This window comes from Macadamia integrifolia, chromosome 9, assembly GCF_013358625.1.
Source record: "Macadamia integrifolia cultivar HAES 741 chromosome 9, SCU_Mint_v3, whole genome shotgun sequence".
Lineage (NCBI taxonomy): Eukaryota > Viridiplantae > Streptophyta > Magnoliopsida > Proteales > Proteaceae > Macadamia > Macadamia integrifolia.
Window position 1 is genome coordinate 14,754,500 of NC_056565.1, and position 20,043 is coordinate 14,774,542.

A 20,043-nucleotide genomic window follows, 5' to 3' on the forward strand; every position below is an offset into this window, starting at 1 on the left:
AGATACCTGACTACCTCTATCTTCTTTATATCCACGAAAAAATGATCTTAAACTATTAATGGCACTAAAATAGAAGAAGCACAAAGTGGGTATTTTATTACCAAAAAAAAAAAAAGTGGGTTTTGCCTCTTTATTTTGATGTGATTATCCATCACATAATTTACTGGAGAGTGTACTAAATTTGGAGCGACGGTCATGACAAAAAGTTTACAAATTTGGACACATAGCGCCATTGTTTAGTATTCTCTGAAACGCTAAGGCCACCTCCATGTGTCGGCATAGCAGAGTTGAGTATCCATGCAAGCTGAAAAATGGCCTAATGATACTTCAGCAACCCCCTTAAATGTGTCCACGACTGACCCGTTTCTCCCTCTTCTTCGTTAAATACAATCCCACACCTCAGTTCCCACTTCATCACAGAGAATTACAGTTCTTCTTCTAAAACTTCTATTGCCACAACATGGCTAACTCTTTTTTAATTTTTCTTGGTCTTTGCTTACTTTTCTTGTTTTATAGCTCTATACTTCAGAATGAGCAGCAATCATGGCAAGCCCAACAGCAGCAGCGGCAATGGCAGCAACAATGCCGGTTCAGAGAATGGAGTGTGTGTAGGGTCGAGAACCTCGATGCTCTCGTACTCACTCGCAGGTTGGAGTCCGAGGCAAGTCTCATTGAGTTCTAGTATCAAAACAACGAACAATTTGAGTGTATTCGAGTGTTGTCTGAAATGTTTGGAGCAAATGAGAAGATAGAGGAAGCGATAGAATGAAGAGGTGGTTTACCTCGGACAAAACCACCGCTGCCTCTCCTCGAGATTGGATCCTCGTACAATTACCTGATCATACAAGTCAGTGTCCAACACTTGTCCTACTTTCTATCATTATAAGAGTAAATAGGGATATATTTAAAAACAAAAAAGATAGTTGTTAGATACTTAAATCATTAGAGCAGCTGATCCTTTCTCTCTTTTTCCCTCTAGTGGTCCTTTATCCAATAAGCAGTCAGATAAACAAAATCTCAAAGGGTATTTTTAAACATATCAAAAATTTGAAGGATATTTAGGAAGCAGGGAAAGGGAATTATTCAATTTCTTTGCCTGCAAGAACAAGATTATAGCTAAGTAATTACAACTTGATCCATATTGATGGAATTCACCTAAGGTCAGAACATTCTCTTACTGAACTGATCCAAACGTGTAAAAGAATGGTTCTCATACGAAAACATGATCCACATTCCTTTTTGGGTTTTTCCCTCTCTCCCTCCTCGTACTCTCTATATTCTAATTATTCTATCACTGGATGAGATTGGGGTAAAATTGGGATCACGATAGATAAAGGTGAAATTTCACCCAATGCTGGATAGTGGATACCTCGTTTACTATTTTTCTTCTTTTTTGTTTTTTTTTTTTGTTTTTTTTTTTTTTTTTTTTTTGTTGTTTTTTAATAGAGAAGCTGTCCCGAATCTGTGGAGCCTGTTATGTGCTATTTAAAAGGGCATAAGCTTTTTGCTTATCCAGGCATAGTGACCTTTTTACTCGGACAACGAGACTCTCTTCTGCTCAGTGGAGAAGAGTGAGAGAGCGAAACCGAGATGGCGTGCTCAGCTTCTTCTGCCATTATCTCGTCGAGCCCTGGCTCTTTCTCATGCAAATCTGCGAAGCCCATGGCTTCTATGGTCCCTTCCAAGCCATTCTCTCAAACCCTAACCGTTCCCAAAAGCTTCAATGGTCTCCGAAGACCCTTCCAGTCTCGCGTCTCTAGGCCAATTTCCAACCCCAGATCTTCTTCCAGGAGGAGCTTTGTTGTCAATGCCGTAAGAGATTCTTAGATTTATATTGCTTTTGCTTCCTTTTATATCTCAGTGTAGAGCTGTTCTGTCGTTAGCTTAATCGTCGAAGTTTTGGGGAAAATGTGCTTTACATCGTCTTATTGGATTTTCCTGTGTTTCCGTTTCTGTTGTGTAATGAATATTTTTGAACTATTGTGAAGATGGATCGAATGGTACTGTTATCTGCTGAATTTGCCTTATCTTGTGTGTTTTGGTAGTCTGCAATTACTCGCGGAATTTTCCAAATTTGTGAAGCTACAATGAATTTTATCAGTTTTCCGGTTATAATTATTTCGCTTTCTTATTTGATGATTATTGGTGGACAATTTATTCTTGGGTGACTTATGCTAGGAATCTGATGTTATTTCCGTGTACTTGAACTTGCTTTCTAGTTTCAGTCACATTTTAAGAGCTTGTGTGACTACTGGTTTTGAATGCTTTCACTCTTGAACGGGTCTTTCCTATTCTTTCTGTCTCATTAATGAAATCAGTGAAGGGGTCTCGATTCTCCTCGGTTGGGGGTGGGGTGGGTGAAGAATAAAGGACACGGTCAAAAGATACATGGACCTGTCCTAGAGTACGTTATGCTTGGGTAGCATGTTGAATTGTTTTACATTTTGTGCATGAGATGTATCCTGCCCATATTTATGTCAAACCAGAAACAAGAAGTACTTCAATTACAAGGTAAAATTTGGAGAGGGACTTCACCTTTAACCTTCCCCTCTGAGCCTCCATGCGATGCATTCCCCGAGGTCGACAATTCCTTTGTCAGCATCTTCAGAAGAGCTCCCGTAACTTTTGCCTCATGAAACTAGTGTGGATCCAGGCGAGGAAATTTCCTTTCATCCGTATTACTCAGTGGCGGCCTTCCTCTTCGGCTTTTCTCACCAAGGTTGAGCTGATGTTTCAGATGGCTATAATGTTTTTACAGCGAGATGGAGTCATCATATTGGGTTCTCCCTATACTATTTTCAACCAGAAAACTGGAAAACTTGTTGTTTTGTTTCCCATAGGATCGTTCTTGACCTATATTGTTAGCTTTGTCTAAGGCCCTTGAGGTGCATTATGGTGTTTTGCTTTTTTTGGGCTCTTATCTGTCTTTTGGCATTGTATTATTTTTTCTTCTTTCTTTCTTAATATGTTTTTTAATCACCCCCACCCAAAAAATAAAAATAAAAATAAAAAAATGAAGAGGAAGAAAGTTGTCCAAGGTGCAACTGGTAGACTTATTGTAATAAGAGAGCCCGAATGACAAAATTGCATAGAACTGTTACAGCATTTAAGGGAACTTGGATTTTTTATGATACACCATCCCTTTCCGTGGATGGAGTCAATATTCATATCGTAGTCTCTCCTAGTGCACAACATGATAGACTACTGAGGTATTACAGTTTTGCTTTGTTTCCACAGGGTTGTTGTCAAGGTTCAGTCTTGTAAAATAATCAGAAGTATCCTCATATACAAACTTTGTCCTTTTGGGGTTGAATACCCAAAGTAAAATATCAACTGCTGGCCCTAACTTCCCGTCCATGATTGTAAATTCATGTCAGTAGTATGTAGCTCTTGTTCTGATTATATCCTGTCCATCCCCTTGTACCGAAATACGGCTTGAGTAGCTTTCTAAGCAAGGCCAGTAAGAAATGAAGGTCCCAAATTCTTTAATTGAATTGTAAAAAGATTGTATTTTTAAAAACCTGTAACAGCTATGTGACCATGTTTATCCACATGATCATTTGTCAATATTTTTGTTTTTACATATAAATTTTGATTGATGATTATTTCTTGCCAGTTTAAACTATGCTCTTCCCCCACCCCCTCTGATCTTTGATGTTTGCTTCGCCTCCTGTTTCCCAGAGTGAACTTCCTTTGGTTGGTAATCCGGCCCCAGATTTTGAAGCTGAAGCAGTTTTTGATCAGGAGTTCATTAAGGTATGTCTTTGAAGCTGCATTTGTTTCAACTGAACATTTTCCTTTGTGGTTTTTACCTGGAAACAAATGGAGCCAGAAGAACAAAATTGTTGGATCAATCAGAAATAATATCCATATCATATCTTACCATCACCATGTACCTACAAATGGTTTGTAACAATGAGTTAAATTTGCCTTTTGCAATTGAACTAGTCATCTTTGTATTTTTTCCGTAAGTGCAATAATAGAAGGGCCTATTACTGGAGGGCTTTGAAATTATAATGGTAAGCTAGTCGGTTGGTCTTTATGGTCAACTACCTAATGGTTGATTTCCGTTCTCAATCTAAAGTATAGGCTATGTTGGTTTTTTTTCACTACCCATCCTTCAAATCCGACTTATCAAAGGCCATTTTGTTTGGATTTTCAAAAAGAAAATAAAATAATGTTCCCTAAGCTCCAATGAGGACCACTCTCACCTAATTGTAGATGCATATTCCTCACATTTTAACACTTTGGTGGGTTGGGGTGGGGGTGGGGGAAATCTATAATTAATGAACCATGTTTACTGAGAGGTTGTGAGATCGAACCATGAACCTGAACCAGACCTGAGAAATTGCTGAATTAGTTAATTGTGCTCCAGACTGTTCCTTGTTTTCAAATTAGATTTTCTTTCTGGGTTTTTGAATAATGTTTTGAAATTAGATTTTGACCTCAGTTTATTGTCATGTCTAGTGTATTCTGTACATTTATTAACAACCAATTTGATGGTATGGTGCATATACGTATTAAGTGCTTCACATCTGTTCCTTTGAAACTCAATAAGTGGTTTTTGGTATTGTAACATTTGTCACTGCTTCACTGTGATTAATGATGGACTAAATACCATATGTTCTATTGTGTCCCTAATTGAGATTTTGTTTTAATAGGTCAAGCTGTCCGAGTATATTGGAAAGAAATATGTGATTCTCTTTTTCTATCCGCTGGATTTCACATTTGTTTGCCCCACTGGTGAGTTTGACTCTTGAAGAATGTTAATTGAATGCCAGATTTCTGTATTTTGGAACTGAATTCTTTGTCTTTCCCATTCTGTGACTTTCATGCCTGTAGAGATCACTGCTTTCAGTGACCGATACTCAGATTTTGAGAAGTTAAACACGGAGATATTGGGTGTTTCCGTCGACAGTGTGGTGAGTTGGGTTTTCATTGTTTAACTCAAGGTTTTATTGCTATCATCCTGCAACCTCGTAAATTCTTTTGGTGCTGTGTATTATTGACATTTGTCAATTGTCATGTATAATAAACCTATTCATTAGTCAAACTTATATCCCTTGACATTTCTTCATTAGTAATTAAATTTTTTTCCATATCACCAAATTTGACTATCCAATATCCAAGCTTGTCTTTTTCAAACTTGGTAATATTTTGTACAAATGAATGAACTGGGGTGCATCCTTTTCTTTCTAACTTTCTTCCAGTGGAGAATAACGTACTATTTGAAGTTGTGAAGAGCATCGGTAACGATCTGGAAGCAATTCTTGGATACTGATCATATAGCTCAGGTAGCCCATTAAGTTTTTTAACTTCAAAGAGACTAAGAGAAGAACTCAACTGGTTGACATGAATGTAACACTCAGACTTGGCCATCTTGTGTTGTGCGATACATTATAATCTTGTTGGGATGAGTCCTAGAAACTGTATCAGTGACATGCTATGGCCGACCCATTTAGTTGGGATAAGGCCATGTTGTTGTTGTTGTTGTTGAATATGGGAACCAAATCTTGGGCTTATAATGTTAACAACTATAGGATTGGACGTTGACTTGTTTTGGGCAGCAGGGTTGATTGGAATGCCTATGGGATTTAAGGTTGTGGAGAAATCAAATGGACAAAATGAGTTAGGTGAAGTACAGGGTGTGAATTTTATGGTTAGGGCTTCTTTAACGCCATTCATTACCAAAAACATAAGTGGTTATGTGCTAGCATCAAGTGAGTGAAGAAAAAAAAAGGTGGTTTGAAAGGTAAGAAGTAAAACCTCCCTGCAATTTTTTAAAACTCAAAACTGGGACTTGAGTTAATGGCACAAAGAATGGAGTTACCTTGAATCCTTGATGACTTATGAGTCATTAAAATTATAATAGAATTGTTAATATAATACATAAATCGGAAATACCCTTGCCTACGAAATTATTCCCCACATACATAGGAACAGATCTGTACCCTCCATTAGATATCCCAAGATGCTCTAGCCTTGAATGAATTGATGAGTTACTGGATCCAACTAAGACAAAGAATTTGACTTGTAGCAAGAGAGATTCTAGCACAAGTATTCATGTCGGAACAAGCCCAAATCCTAGTTTAAATGGTTAAATAAGTAGCCTAATGGGTTAGCTGGGTCATAGGCTAGGAATTTTTATGTTTTCTATTGTAATTGGCCTATTTTGAAGCCCCATATGTGAGGGATAAGTGGCCCATACAAATTTATCTAGCTAGTTGTATCTAGTCCTCTACAGTTCTGAAGCCCTGGGAATGTCAATAAGTTAGTTTCATTGTTAGTTGTGAAAAGGCCTTGCAAATGTAAGTTCATCAAATATCTTGAGAAGTCCCAATTTAAGTCATTTGAAATGTACATGCCATTAAGTCTAGGAAGAAGTCCCAATGGGGGTCTAGAAACCCTCCTAGCCTCCCTATAATAAGAGTTCCCTACTTCCCTGTAAGCATTTGAACTCAGAATCTGAATGAAATTTGGTTTATACCATTCTTCTCTGAGAGACAGCTGCAGTGAGAAGTTGTTCCTGATGAGAGGCTGGGTGGTTAGTGAGATACTTGTCTTGCCTGGGGTGAGACTCTTCCAGTCATATCTTCTTATCTTTCTTTGTTATTTAAAATTATTAGTTTAGGTGTTCTCACCTTCCAACGATCCTGCCTATTGAGGATTCTGATTTATTGCAAAGGAATGAACCAGGATCCTATTTGATAAGCTATAATTTCATAGGACATCATGCTGTAAGCATTGGAGTGTTTGGCAATGTTGAAATGGAAACCTTGCGTAGAAAATGTTTCTTTGGTATTTTCTCTTCTGATTAATGTATCTGGAAAAATCTTTGGACATGGTTTCTCTCCTGGGTAGAGAAAACGTGGAAGAAGGATGGGACGACATCAGTTGCTTTTAGGAGTGAGAAGGCATAAATAATTGCTTTTTACCATGGTTAGACATGGCTGAGAGGTGCAAATAAAGAAGAAGATTATTGTGGAATGAAACCTATAATATCAAAGTGTGATTAGATCTGCTGGTCCTTGGGCTTTTAAAGTTCACTTCAAGAAGTTATATTGTCTTTATCTGTTATAGAGAAAAAATATTGTATTAAGTTCTTGAAGGTGTTAATGATTGCTTATCCTGTTTTTAGTTTATAATGTTCCAGGGATACTTTTGTTTGAATGTTCGTCGTTAAACATTTGAGTATATATTTCCATGTAACTTCTATTCAGAACATCAATTTATTGCCCTAATGAAAATATGAAATCTTGTTTATACCCTTATTTTATTTTTCTTCTTGTAGTTCTCGCACCTTACATGGGTTCAAACAGATAGGAAATCAGGTGGACTTGGTGATCTGAAGTATCCGTTAATTTCTGATGTGACCAAATCAATTTCAAAATCCTATGATGTATTGATCCCTGATCAGGTATGATGTTCACTCTTTCTTCCTGGATTTTTCTAATCTAGGGTTAACTTGTTTTGGTTCATCAAGAAACTTCTCTGTTTGTAAATGATTGATTTTTTTTTTCCATTTAGAATGAGGTGTTTATCATGACCAGCTAAATATCTGCTGGGAAATTCCCGAGAGATGAAATAAAGAGAAAACAGTTACTTTCTAATGCTGTTTACTTATGGCCAGCATATTAGCAACAACTGGTTCATTTTCGCAAGTGTATGCAGAGCCTGACTGTACTTTGTAGATTAGACAGAATAGATGATTTTACCACCTTTCAAGTTTATTGAATTGCCCAGCAATATTTTAGAGAATGGATTCAGGGATGGGATTGATTCCCACCGATTCAGATCTGATCTCAAGTCGGATTGCATGGAATCCCCCTACTGATCCTGGAGAACTGGCTAGGATCAAAACTCTCTCTCCTGCATCTTCCTTTTTCCTATCTATTTCTCTTCCTCTCCACTGCATGTTCTACATCCACCTGCTATCCTCCCTCATCATCTCCTGCACTGACCTCGCCATCAATCTCATGGAAGAAGACAGCAAACTCTTATCCTTGCAAAGAAGCTGAGGCAAATCCAGTTGGAAATCCAAATCGTCAGCCAAATCCGACACCGCAACTGCTGCCTCTTCTAAATGTTGGACCCCTCTGATGAATTGGTGTAATTCTATGATTAGAGATTGCATCTGAGATTGAGATCGTTGATGAAGGAGAATGCCAGACAGGTGCGAATGGTGGACTTTCCACAGGGAAGACCGGTATTGACGCTGTGGCAGCTTACAGTGATCTGAAGAAGTTGCAGAGGTTGGTGGAGTGCGAGGGTATTCAGTGTTTGAGATATGATTAGGGTGTTATGCATTGTAGGAATCGGGTGGATTTTCAGGGAGTCTTGATAATCACATGAAACTTGGACCCGAGTGACTGCGATTCGAAGTCAAATCAGGCAATTTACCTGATCCGATTCCAAGTCCTAAAACCATGTATTCCAGTCATTTACATGAATTTTGGACCATGCCCTTGTATCATTTCATCTGCAATTTGTTGGCATAATATGATTACTGTTATACAGTGGCTTCAAGGTGGGGGAATTTTTATGGAGCTGAGATCCAATGCACCAAAACCTGACTATGCTGGTGCTTTGTTGAATAAACTGGCTAATTAGCCTGATGTTTTCTATTTTTTTTATGAGAAGCCTGATGTTCTCTATGATTGTCTGTGCGTGCCTCACAACACAAATGATAATTTCACCAGGTTATGATTAAACATCTTTGCAGTAGCATGACTTAATGCAGACTGGGTCTCAATTCCAAACAGGTGTTCTCTATGTATTGCATTCTCACTAGTAGTTGGACAATGCAACAGGGAATTGCGTTGAGGGGACTTTTCATTATTGACAAGGAAGGAATTATTCAACACTCCACCATTAACAATCTGGCCATTGGCCGGAGTGTTGATGAGACAATGAGAACACTCCAGGTGAATATAGTAAATAAGTAGCTTGCATTTAGCTTTTGCAAATCTGTTATGATTAAACTACTGGAAATGCTGCTACCTTTACTGTTAACAATTTTATTTTGTATCGTCTAATGATGATTACTTGCATGCATTTATCTTCCAGGCATTGCAGTATGTCCAAGAGAATCCAGATGAGGTTTGCCCAGCTGGGTGGAAGCCTGGAGAGAAGTCCATGAAGCCAGATCCCAAGCGTAGCAAAGAATATTTTTCAGCAATATAACAGAATCAAAGTGATGCGTGAGTAGCACCTTTGTTATTAGGCGAGCTCAGAGAATTTTGTTTCATCGTTAGTCCGTTTATTCCCCCCGTCTTAGAGAAGCAGTTCATGGTAATAAGGACGTGGGACATTTTCCCCGTCAAGTGTTCCTGATTGCTGAACATTTTGTATCACATGTGAGCTTTGTATTAGCCTGTATCCTTGAAGGTACACACTAAAAAACATACAGGATGTGTTATGGCCGTGCAGTTGCATTGATTTTCAGTCCTCAAAAGTGGTGCTCAGAACTTGACCTGAAATTTCTTATAAGTCACGACGTTTTGAGATCTGTGCCAGTGTGAACACTGCAACTTGCTTTGATCAAAGATGATAAATCCTTGTAGTGTTAAAAGCGACCTTCACAGCCCTATTACTATAGTGCGTGTTGTCTCAGCAAGTTAGCACTGATTCAGAAGCCTATGATGTCTAGCACAGAACTGGATCACTTTTTCCATTTCCTCCACCCTGACCACTGTATGGAAAGATCCCTGGCCTCCTTAAAACGCTTATTGCTCAAACCTTACAGTCTTTAACATTTTGGCACACCGGGCACACATGGTCTGGCTTAGGGTATGAAGGCTAGTGAAGTATAGAAACAGGCTGACTCAAGCGTGGTTCCTGGATCGAATGGGCATGTATTCTCTTCTAAATTGCCTTCAAGAACAATTAATTTTCTTTTGAACACATCTCGCGCTTGAGCATGCTAATATAATTCCATCTTAAGAAGAAAAAGCTCAAGGGAGTGACAAAGATAAGAATGCCAATTTATATACATGAAATCTTGATCAGATCAGATCATTCACAGAATGGAGCGGGGTATATCTTGATCCATTTTACTTTACTTGCGTCATTACTCAACAGATCCATCATGATCACCTCAGATTAGACTTGGGACTTCGGAGCAAAATCCGATTCATGGTCAGCCCTATTACTACGACTCTAGACATTCCTCACATAGTAGGTCAACAAAGCCCCAAGGAAAATGGTTCAAAAATCTGTTGCCTTCTGTGATTTTGTTAGATGTAAATGAAGCTGAGGTGATTGGTTGCAAAAACATATCCCAGCATACTTAAATGACAAATTATCACCTCAAAGCCTCTAGGAGTCTGTTTCGCATCAGCTGGGGTTGATCTCCATGAACTTACTTTAGGATATTCAGTATATTGCCTTAAGACTACTTTCAGAGATCGGATAGGAAGTTTAATTTTGAGTTTTAAACCACAGGAACACAAATGCTATGTTTGCTTCTGTTCTTTTACCTGTAAGGATGAAAATTGCATCATTCACTGGTCATCCTGCAGCAACCTTAAACTGCTTCTACTTGTTTGTTCTGAGAGATATTCAAGGATGAAATATAATTGCTAATCTAAACAAACACATCAGATAATATAAGTAGGAGTTGAAAGGAGTTGTTTCCTAGCTTTTGATTGTGAAAACTCCATCACCAAATCACGAGAAACCTTGCTAAAATTAAACTGAATTTTATGAGTTTTTCCCCTGGGACCTAAAATCCAACTACTGCGACAAGCCACTGGTACTTGCAGGCCTCATGGAAAGCAATGGAAAGATACAATTAAAAAACTTTTGGTCCTCACGTCCAGTATGACCTGGTGGTAACAAGTACATTGGTATTGCATCTTATCGTCATCAGAAGCACACTAATTTAATACAAATCAATCTTTTACTGCTTCCACGAAATTGTCAGCAATTGTCTGCCTCTGCCCAGGCAGTATGTCTCACTCCTCCATTGCATCACCTCCTTCAATTACTTCCACTTTCTCTTTCAATGGAGTGATTTTTGTTGTTAAAACCTCTGTACGAACAAGATGACATTAAAAAGGTTAGATATCTATTTGCGCCCTCCTGCATTTATAGGGATGGCATCATTTACAACTTATCAATTGGTCACTTTGTTCATTACCTAATCCATCTTGACTTGGCACTAAAATGAGAAGGCAATTTATTAGGTATGGTCGGGCTCCTAATGGCCACTACCTGACTTGGACGGTTGTTTTCTTTTTGTGGGGTGTCCTCAACAGGATGAAAATCAGTGAAAAACAGGTGATATGAAACATAAATTTAGCGAATGAAGAAAATTTGAATTATAAAGGTGCCAAAAAGCTTGAAACAATAATTCATCGACTGCGAGGTTCAAATCATCACATTCATTTTCGGGTCTCCATCTTAAAGAGGGACCTGTTCAGCCATAGGTCCTGATAACCCAAAAATGACACATCGGAGATTATTCATCCCAGAGCTAGTACAGGACATATGGGTGAAGATGGAGAATCAAGGGGTGAATTAAATGAATTGGTTTTAGAATCCATATACGAAGGTAAACACAGGTTGGCATTTTTATTTTAGAGAAACTACAACCTTCCAAAATGGGACATTTTGTGGAAACTTCGAATATGTTTATTATAAATGGTTTTACAGACTGAGGACCCAAAATACTATATTTAACAATGAAATATTACCATAAGGATAGGTCTAAAGTGCATACCAGTTACTTATAAGATGTAACTGCAAATTATTATTCGGAAAGGGACTTCTTAGAAGAACCAATTAAAATGTCAGAATATCCAAAAAGAAGAGAAAAACAGATCTGATAAGATATTTAAGCTTAATTTTTAGAGTTGGGAGGGGGGGGGGGGTGTAGCACAATGCGCAATGCACCAGGCCATTCAAAAAGGGCAGCTTGTAGTTGCCACATGGCAACCCATTTGGTGGACAAATTTTGGGTAGAGGTGGCCCCACAATCCTTGAATAACTGTAAGCGTTTTCAGCCCAAGTCGATTCTTACACATGGCTAAAAAGATGCTCAACATTGGTTAAAAACTCAGGGAATGCCTAAAACACTTGACAATACTCATGGAGAAATCCAACACAAGGTCAGCCAAATGGTAGAGTTGAACCACCCAAATTGACTATATTACAAATCAACAATGTGATCTATCTAACTAATGGTTCATATCAACCATATGCACCCCCTTAGCACATGGCCCAAAATGAGGTGCCCATTGTGATAGCCTATCACAATGGTTGTTCAGTCACACTTCTGCATAATTTTTATAAAATCAAATTAAAAAGAAAATTCAAGACACTCAGTATGGTCTCAACTGTTACCGATATTGTTTACTAAAACTAAATGAGATGCTAAATTAATGGCTTTCCTAAAATTCAGTTTTCATTCTTATAAATTTTTTTTTTTTTTCACCATTCAAATCTGTCTAGTACGTGAATTTGGAATAGTGTTAAATTTCAGAAAAAATTGTTCCAGCATCTTATGATCTAGATTTCATTAGAGGTAAGCACTTAAACCAGAGGAGCTCCATTATACAAAGCAGATAGTCCTGTCCATTAATTAACTTTCTGTGAAGCACTGTTGATGATTTTAGAGTATTACCAAGATCATGTAATTAGATGGTCAAGGTGACCCAGTTATTATGGCTCTAAAGGTTAGCCAACTAGAGGTTGGAATCATGTACTAGATGGCAAATTACAAGCCAAGAATCCTCTTTCTAAATGGTGCATGTCTCTCTTGGACCTAATCCTAAGACAATGAACTAAAAGAGGTAAACTAGCAATTTTAGCTAAATTAACTCGAGGCAAGCCAGATAATATTTTATGTTTGACATGCAAAAATGCACTTATACAGGATAAGGACCCACGAACAAAAAGTGATGGAACTAAATATAGGCATCAAGTCTTTGAACTACAAAGATGCCGGGTTGGGTTCGACAAGAAGCACAGCCAAAATAAACTGAGTACTGGAAGAAATTACTAACCAGTCTGACCCTTGAGAAAAGAAAAGCCTTTTGAACTGATATATGTCCGAGGATTTGGCTTCTGGTGGTTTCTCAGATACTCCGTGTGTCCCTATACCAACAGCATTGCCACCAAAAAAAAAAAGGATCAACCAGAGAATATATATATATATATATATATAAAATATTATATTGTACACCAGCTCCCGAGTCCCAAAAGAAAAGTTGTGATCAACAAACCTTAGTTATCACACAAACATCAACATTGCTCCCACTTCCCAAATCATTGAAAATTCCAGAACATACAGCCTCAGACACAAGCTGTATTCCTTCATCCCTCTGCAATCACATATTCAAGACTTCAAATTCCATAAAATTACCTAGTGTGCATTCTACAGTTACAGAAGAAAACACAAGCCATGTACTCTATTTCTGAATATGTGACTTTCATGACAGACATAGCACCACCAACCAAGTGGCGTGAATGTAATAATGATTTTAAACCAATAATTGTGAGTTACAATGTGCAAGGACTATTATTCAAGAGACAAATGTATCAAGGGTTTAACTATAGCCAGCCAACTTACAGTCAGGCCTTCCTTGTACTTCGATTCGAAGACAGCCATGGCTGCCAAGGATCCAGAACCCATTGTTGCAAATGCCAGAGTGTCAGTTGATCCATGTGGATAGATCTGCAGAATACAACATTCAATTCACAAACTTCAAATCACACAAACCAAAATGACTGTCCTTGTCAGAACCCTAATAAAAAATTCAAAACTCACTGTGTGCAAATGTGGCCCTGTGACATCAACTCCACCAAGTACCAAAGCAGCACTCACATGCCCTTGGTAACTGAGCAAGGAGAACAAGAAGTCAGGCAAATCCAAACCATCATAAGGCTTTATTATAGGAAGTTCTAATATTGCCAAGACAGCATGTGGAATTTATTAAAAAAAAATATATAATAAGTTTACTTGAAAAGGTGAGTCTTTAGAAGGCTAAGAGCTGTAACGACCCTCGACTCCCGACCTGTGTGATAGCGGTGTAGATGCAACTGGGAGCTCACCATGTCTAAGAAAAGAGAAATATGACAGCATTTCAGAAACAAGGGTAAACACATTAGTGTTTTGCATCCCGATAACTGACATAGAAGGTAGCACAAGTTGGAAAATTGATGCAGCATGCCATACAACTAAAATGACATAAAATTTCAATCATAAACCAATCTTTTACACTAGAAAGAAAAAAATAAAGGGGGAAAATGTTGAATAGCACCTGTCACAGCCTCTGTATCAGCAGCAGTACCCGCTCCACAGCAGTATATGTTGGGGGCCATATAATGAATTTTCTCACAGTTCTTATCAGCAACTATGGGCCCTTCAGTGGCTCTAGTGTCTGCTCCAAGAATGACACCATCCTGAATATAAAAATTTAAATAAATGAATCCAAAAAAAAAAACTACCCATGAATTTTATTACACCATAAAACAAGTAAAACTCATTTATTGGGGGAGGGTGATATTGGTAAGTGGTAGAGGGCCGGCTAGAGAAGAGATACAATCTGAGATGGAATCTCAGAATTGTAGGGGAGGGGAAGAAATCATGCAATCACACTCATGAATAGCAAAACCCAATACTTATCTATTCAAATCACTGTGTTCCAATGTTGGGCTACAATGTATAAATATGCCCAAAAAAAAAAAATCCTTGTGGGAATGTAAAACTATCTCCTAATCCAACTCTAAACAAAACTAGCCTATTCTTACGTATCCTACCCAAAACAAATAAAAGATACAAAAAGTAACTAAATTACTTCCAACCCTTGTCAGACCAAAATCCTAGGTTGGACCCGTTCCATATGAGTTTAGGTTTCCAAGGTCGATCATGCTGGTCCAACTAGTCAAGTTCTATTGCATCAATTCTCCTACTCTAAAAAAAACTCTACTTTGTTGAGCTTGGAGAAGGACCAAGGAGGCCATTTGAGTCAACACGCTAGAAGAGGAACGGTCCCGCTACTTTCTTGAGCTTAATGTCGAAGAGATCTTTAGCGGGAAGAAACTTCATAGTTTTATTGTCGTGCTTGAAAGATAAGTATTCGCATACCCACAATGTTGCACTTTCTTATCAAAAAACCATTGTCAACTAAGAAGAATACGACACACCTTTAGAGGAAGTACATCACATTATACTATATCATGGATCCACCAATAGAGTAGATGAGTAAACACTTATCAATAATCTTGAAGTTAGCATTGTTCACCCATGTAAGCTTTGTAGGTATTTGGATGTGACTCTGTCTGCACTTCTAGCTTATGAACGTCTTCAAAAACAATATTAGTTCAACTACCTCCATCGATGACCACGCTACATAATTGGTCATTGCACTTCATTCATGCAGGTTTGGAAGATATTGTCATTGCCGTTCACTTCACCCGGCTCACGCTTTGCCTCTAAATCAATTGTCTCAAAACCAAGGTGTTTTTCTGGAACATAAGGTATAAAAGAATCCTTATCAATATAAGCCACCAAACAGTTGGTGCATTGAGCACTAATATGTTTGTCTCCTTTGCACGTAAAACATTGAATGGCATCTTTTGGCATCACAGGAGGCCTGTGGAACCACACCGAGGTGGAGGATATGGCTAGTTAGGTTGTGAAGATGCTATAAATGAATCACTAGCATGTGGTCTGTTGAATGACTTTCTTGGGGAAATACTATTGTTGATTGGAACTATTATCCCTAGGAAAAGTGTTTGTAAAGGTCCTTCGAGTGTATGGTCACTTCAAGTTTTCTTCTAACTGATATGCCCTGCCTATACAACATCCATTATAGGCAGTCGACTGAATGCTAGTGCAGCATTGATCTGAGGGTGCACTGTGGAACTGTGTCACTGATACCTCTTCATCCCACTCAAAATCATATCGAGTGACTAAACAATAAAACCTGGCGACGTACTCCTCAATTGTCATGCTTTCCTATATCAACTATGCAAACCAAAGGTGTATACATTGTTTGTAGTCGGTAGGTAAAAATATCTGATCCATGGCTTCATTCATCTCATAGCCCAAATAGCAAGTAACCCAATGTCTTGATTCTGATTCTGATTCTGATTCTGATTCTATTGCTGGTGTTTGATCCACCAGACTCCAGCCATGCCTTTCAACTTAAATTCTGCAAATAAGATCTTTCTGGTCTCAGTCAACTTGTAACATCTGAAAAAGATCAACAACCTATGAGCTCAGTCAAGGTACTACTCTGGGTTGTTCCCACAGAAATTGAGGACATCCAGTTTTGTTCCTCTTTCAACTCTACAATCATCATATCGATTAACTCCATATGTTTGTAGTGGTGGTGGCGATGGCAGTGGAGGTATATGATGTGGTGGTTGTGATGGGGTACCATGAGACGGGTCCTATGGGATGGAGTTGGAATAACCCCTAGATTGCATGAGACTCTTTCCTTTATTTCAAGCCACCAGTCAGTTAATATAAGCTTTGCATAGATTTCATCATTGTTTGAACGGAATAGAACGACAGCAGTAGTGAGGGTATTCATTGGATTCACCTTTATAGGAGTTGAATTGCTAGAGAATCTACCATGGTTAAAAAGTAGATGTAATCCCCAAATTGGTGGCGACATTGAGGTTGGGAAACCCTATTAGGGTTGCAATAGGACCCAACCAGCATTCCGGAGAAAAATCATTAATCAAACAAAACAGATCAGATAAGCTATTAGTCTGGTCCAGGTCAGATTTTAAGAAAACAATAGTCCTTCAAAGTTTGACTTGAATTTGACGGCCAAATTGGAAGTTATGGGACAATCCTACAGGGGAAATGATTCAAGAAACAGAATCTCCGAATAGTAAACTGAGATCAGAAACTTAAGCAACCAGAACAGATCTGTATTAAATAAACAGGAATTTGCACCACAACCAATTATCAGAAATAATATTCCAAAATACCAAATCAGAAACTCAGAAAATAGGGAAGTAGACAAGAACTAGGACTCTTCAATTCGATGGGAAATAAGAACTCAAAACCAGAAACTCACCACTAGGTTTCTATTGAATCACCACAGCAGAAAGAGCAATGTATCTCACAGAAACAAAAGGTGAAAGCCAATTTCCATTCATCAAATTCGTGCACAGGGCTAAAGCCCCTTACACTTTATATAGAAGACTCAAAAGCAGGCTCAAACTAAGCTTAAAACTCTTCCAGCCAATAGCTTGTTATGGAGGTTCTTAACTCAATAAAACACTGCATAAAATAAAGGAAAGTAGCTTACAACAATGCTGGACCCAGAGAGACCTATTTAAAACTTTTGTCTTAACTAAAACACTTCAATAACAATTAAAGATAAGGAAATAGACTATAACTAGACCAACTAATAAAATAAATCCTGTATTCCTACATCCTATTTATATTTTTAGACCTATTAAGAAGTGGCCCATTACAAAGAAAAGCCATTGGACCAAAAGCCCAACATATTTACAACCCAACCCAATGCTTATTTCTACTAGAATAAGCACATTTTTTTTCTGATTTATCTGCATCACAAACCCAGCTAACAAGGAGTTCATCACACTTTATTAGCAAAAGCATTGATAGAAAAAAATAAGCAAGACAACAATGCATTAGTGAATGGTCAGACAATCTCAAAAGATGGTATTAGCTCACTTTCAGCATTCATTTCAGTTTTCCCCATGACATCGTAGAACCAACCACAGCTCTAAAAAGATTGCCTTGTGAGGAATCTTCAAAGGCAAAGAAGAGTAATTAACATCTGAACTGGTCAAAATAAAATCACTCACATATGATACATAAAGTTGTTCATTGCGAAAACTGTCCACGTATGAATTAACCAAATGCTGAACCCAACCCATGTATCAGCGAAAGACCACTTAGCTCCAACACAAGTGTCCATAATATCTACAACTAAATCTATTGATGCAATGGGTACTCTCACTTGGTAGAGTGTACACATGTTCAATGACAAAAAAAGTCTATGTTAATCTCTGAATCATTCTTTCAGTCCACTCGGAAATAATCAACCAGGCTAACAAGTTGCTTTGCTCTAACAGTAAACTAAGTAAAAAAATATCATTGAGGGTAAATTCAAGTTCTTGTAGGCCATATGTAGAAAAATCATCTGAATGACAAGGAAATTCAATAGTAATAAATACAACTACTTAGACAGGCGTTTATGCTTGTTCCATACCTGGAAAATTAGACCAACAATGGTCGTTCCTGTCTTCCGGAAGGAACAAGGAACATTGATACCCTTTTGCAGTAGCATTTCATTTCTTCTGCAGAGATCGAAACTAAAACCACCCTTCGGAGGAACATCTATATCTACCTTCGACATTTTGAAATTCAATTGAACCTACAAATATAAGGGCATAAAACGTTTAATTACAAACATCTACTTGTTTAAACATTGTAGTCCTCAGGTTTGCAGTAAAACATAAAGAGGAATCAGGACATGTACCCGGAAATAGTCAAAGGAAAACTCATTATAGAAACAATAAGATACAAAAATAAATAATGAGCACGAAATAAACCTAGCTTCGTTTCAATAGCATGAAAACAAACAAAAAATCTACAGCGAGTTGAACAAAAGCTAATTTCAAATCACAGAGACATCGCCGGGGAAGCGACAACATCAGATAGTTCACCAGGAAAATATGACGCAGTAATATAATAGCACAACAAGAATTCCAAATTTGTAAAGAAATGGTGAGTCAAAATCTTCAATCAGTGACCTATAGCTTGATGGTGATAAAACCTAGTTCCAAGCTTTATGGATTCAATCCGGTACCTGAACTTAATTGCTAAGATAATTTTCTTCATACTCCATAAAGATTTAAAACAAAACTTATAGAGGATCGAAGACGCAGAGAACTTACAAAGGATCGAAGATGCAGAGAACTTACAAAGGATCGAAGGCGAGGTAAGGTAAATATGGAAGCAGTAGAGAGATGTCTTACTGGTTATCAAATATCAACTTTGTAGCTTTACCCCGTCGGTTCTGCGCTGCTGGAAATGGTCCGAGAGTTTATTGGAAGCGTACTGGCTGGAGACTTGGGAAAGAAGTATGCTCTGGATTTATAGACCGGATTCTAGGACTTCCCCTTTTGGCACCCGACGGGTCGGATCTCGGATGCCGAGAAAGTAGGGAACAGCCAAGGTGCTGCACCACTGCTAAGCTAAAGGTGTTAATCGATTCGATTTCGATGTATATGGCAAAATTTGATTCGGTCCACATTTATTTGGTTGAAATCAAAACTGCACCATTTACTAAACAGTTGCCTTTTTGAAAATCGCAACCGTTTAGTAAATGGTTTCAGTTCCATAGTTTTTGAACGGTGTCAGTTTTATGGTTTTAAATGATTTTGATCGCGGTTTATTTTATGCGATTTCCAAACGGTTAGTAATTTGTATGCTAGTTTATTCATATTCTTACTAAAATTTGTTTTTGTTGATAAACGCTTCAATCTTGTATCAAATTAAATAAAGCATTTAACAAATAAGGATTTAACTACTTAACTACATAATATGAGTAAATTATTGAATAAACTCTTGGACAACCTCTATGATCCTTAATTCTTCCTTATATTAAACCATTATGTTTTGTTAAAACAACCAAATATTTATTCGTTATATGGGTTAGTCAGACCGGTTTTGACAGTTTGGTTTTCACAGTGTCAATTTTGTTTGAAGCCAACAGGTTAAACGATTAAAACTGACCTGACCCATTTAACTAATCGGTCTTAAACTTGAAACCAAAATCGAACCATTTATCAAATGGTTTTACAATTTCGGTGTAAATGGCTCGGTTCGATTTTAGTAAACGGTTTTGGTTTCAAATTCACATCCTTACTGCCAGTCATCCAATGGATGCGCTAGGTTACTGGAGAGGATTTGAATCTTTCACTTATTGTATCATCACACGCTAAAGGGGAAGGGGGGGATGATAGGGACAGGGAGGGGAGGAACATAGGCTACGTTTGGTAGCGTTCTAAAAATGCGTTTATGGAGAAATAGAATAAAGTGTT

At 37.9% G+C, this 20,043-nt stretch overlaps 2 protein-coding genes across 4 annotated transcripts; one reads left to right on the forward strand and one right to left on the reverse strand.

Moving 5' to 3' along the window:
• Window positions 1-1,492: 1,492 nt before the first annotated feature.
• On the forward strand, window positions 1,493-9,422 carry LOC122089220 (2-Cys peroxiredoxin BAS1, chloroplastic-like). The gene is made up of 7 exons (XM_042658776.1): window positions 1,493-1,812; window positions 3,682-3,756; window positions 4,662-4,743; window positions 4,843-4,922; window positions 7,292-7,417; window positions 8,811-8,924; window positions 9,067-9,422. Exons 1-7 carry the CDS (start codon window positions 1,591-1,593, stop codon window positions 9,181-9,183), a joined length of 816 nt encoding a protein of 271 aa, XP_042514710.1. The 5' UTR covers window positions 1,493-1,590; the 3' UTR covers window positions 9,184-9,422.
• Window positions 9,423-10,660: 1,238 nt separating this feature from the next.
• On the reverse strand, window positions 10,661-19,129 carry LOC122088098 (proteasome subunit beta type-7-B). Of its 3 annotated transcripts, none has more exons than XM_042657246.1 (9): window positions 18,976-19,129; window positions 18,207-18,371; window positions 14,265-14,406; window positions 13,964-14,060; window positions 13,772-13,841; window positions 13,574-13,678; window positions 13,227-13,325; window positions 13,008-13,098; window positions 10,661-11,032 (listed from the first exon to the last, which is right to left on the reverse strand). In XM_042657246.1, exons 2-9 carry the CDS (start codon window positions 18,351-18,353, stop codon window positions 10,956-10,958), a joined length of 828 nt encoding a protein of 275 aa, XP_042513180.1. In that variant the 5' UTR covers window positions 18,354-18,371; window positions 18,976-19,129; the 3' UTR covers window positions 10,661-10,955. The 3 variants fall into 3 exon arrangements, with proteins under 3 accessions (XP_042513180.1, XP_042513182.1, XP_042513181.1); XM_042657248.1 differs by having other exon boundaries at window positions 18,922-19,071; XM_042657247.1 differs by having other exon boundaries at window positions 18,895-19,046.
• Between the last annotated feature and the right edge of the window lie 914 nt (window positions 19,130-20,043).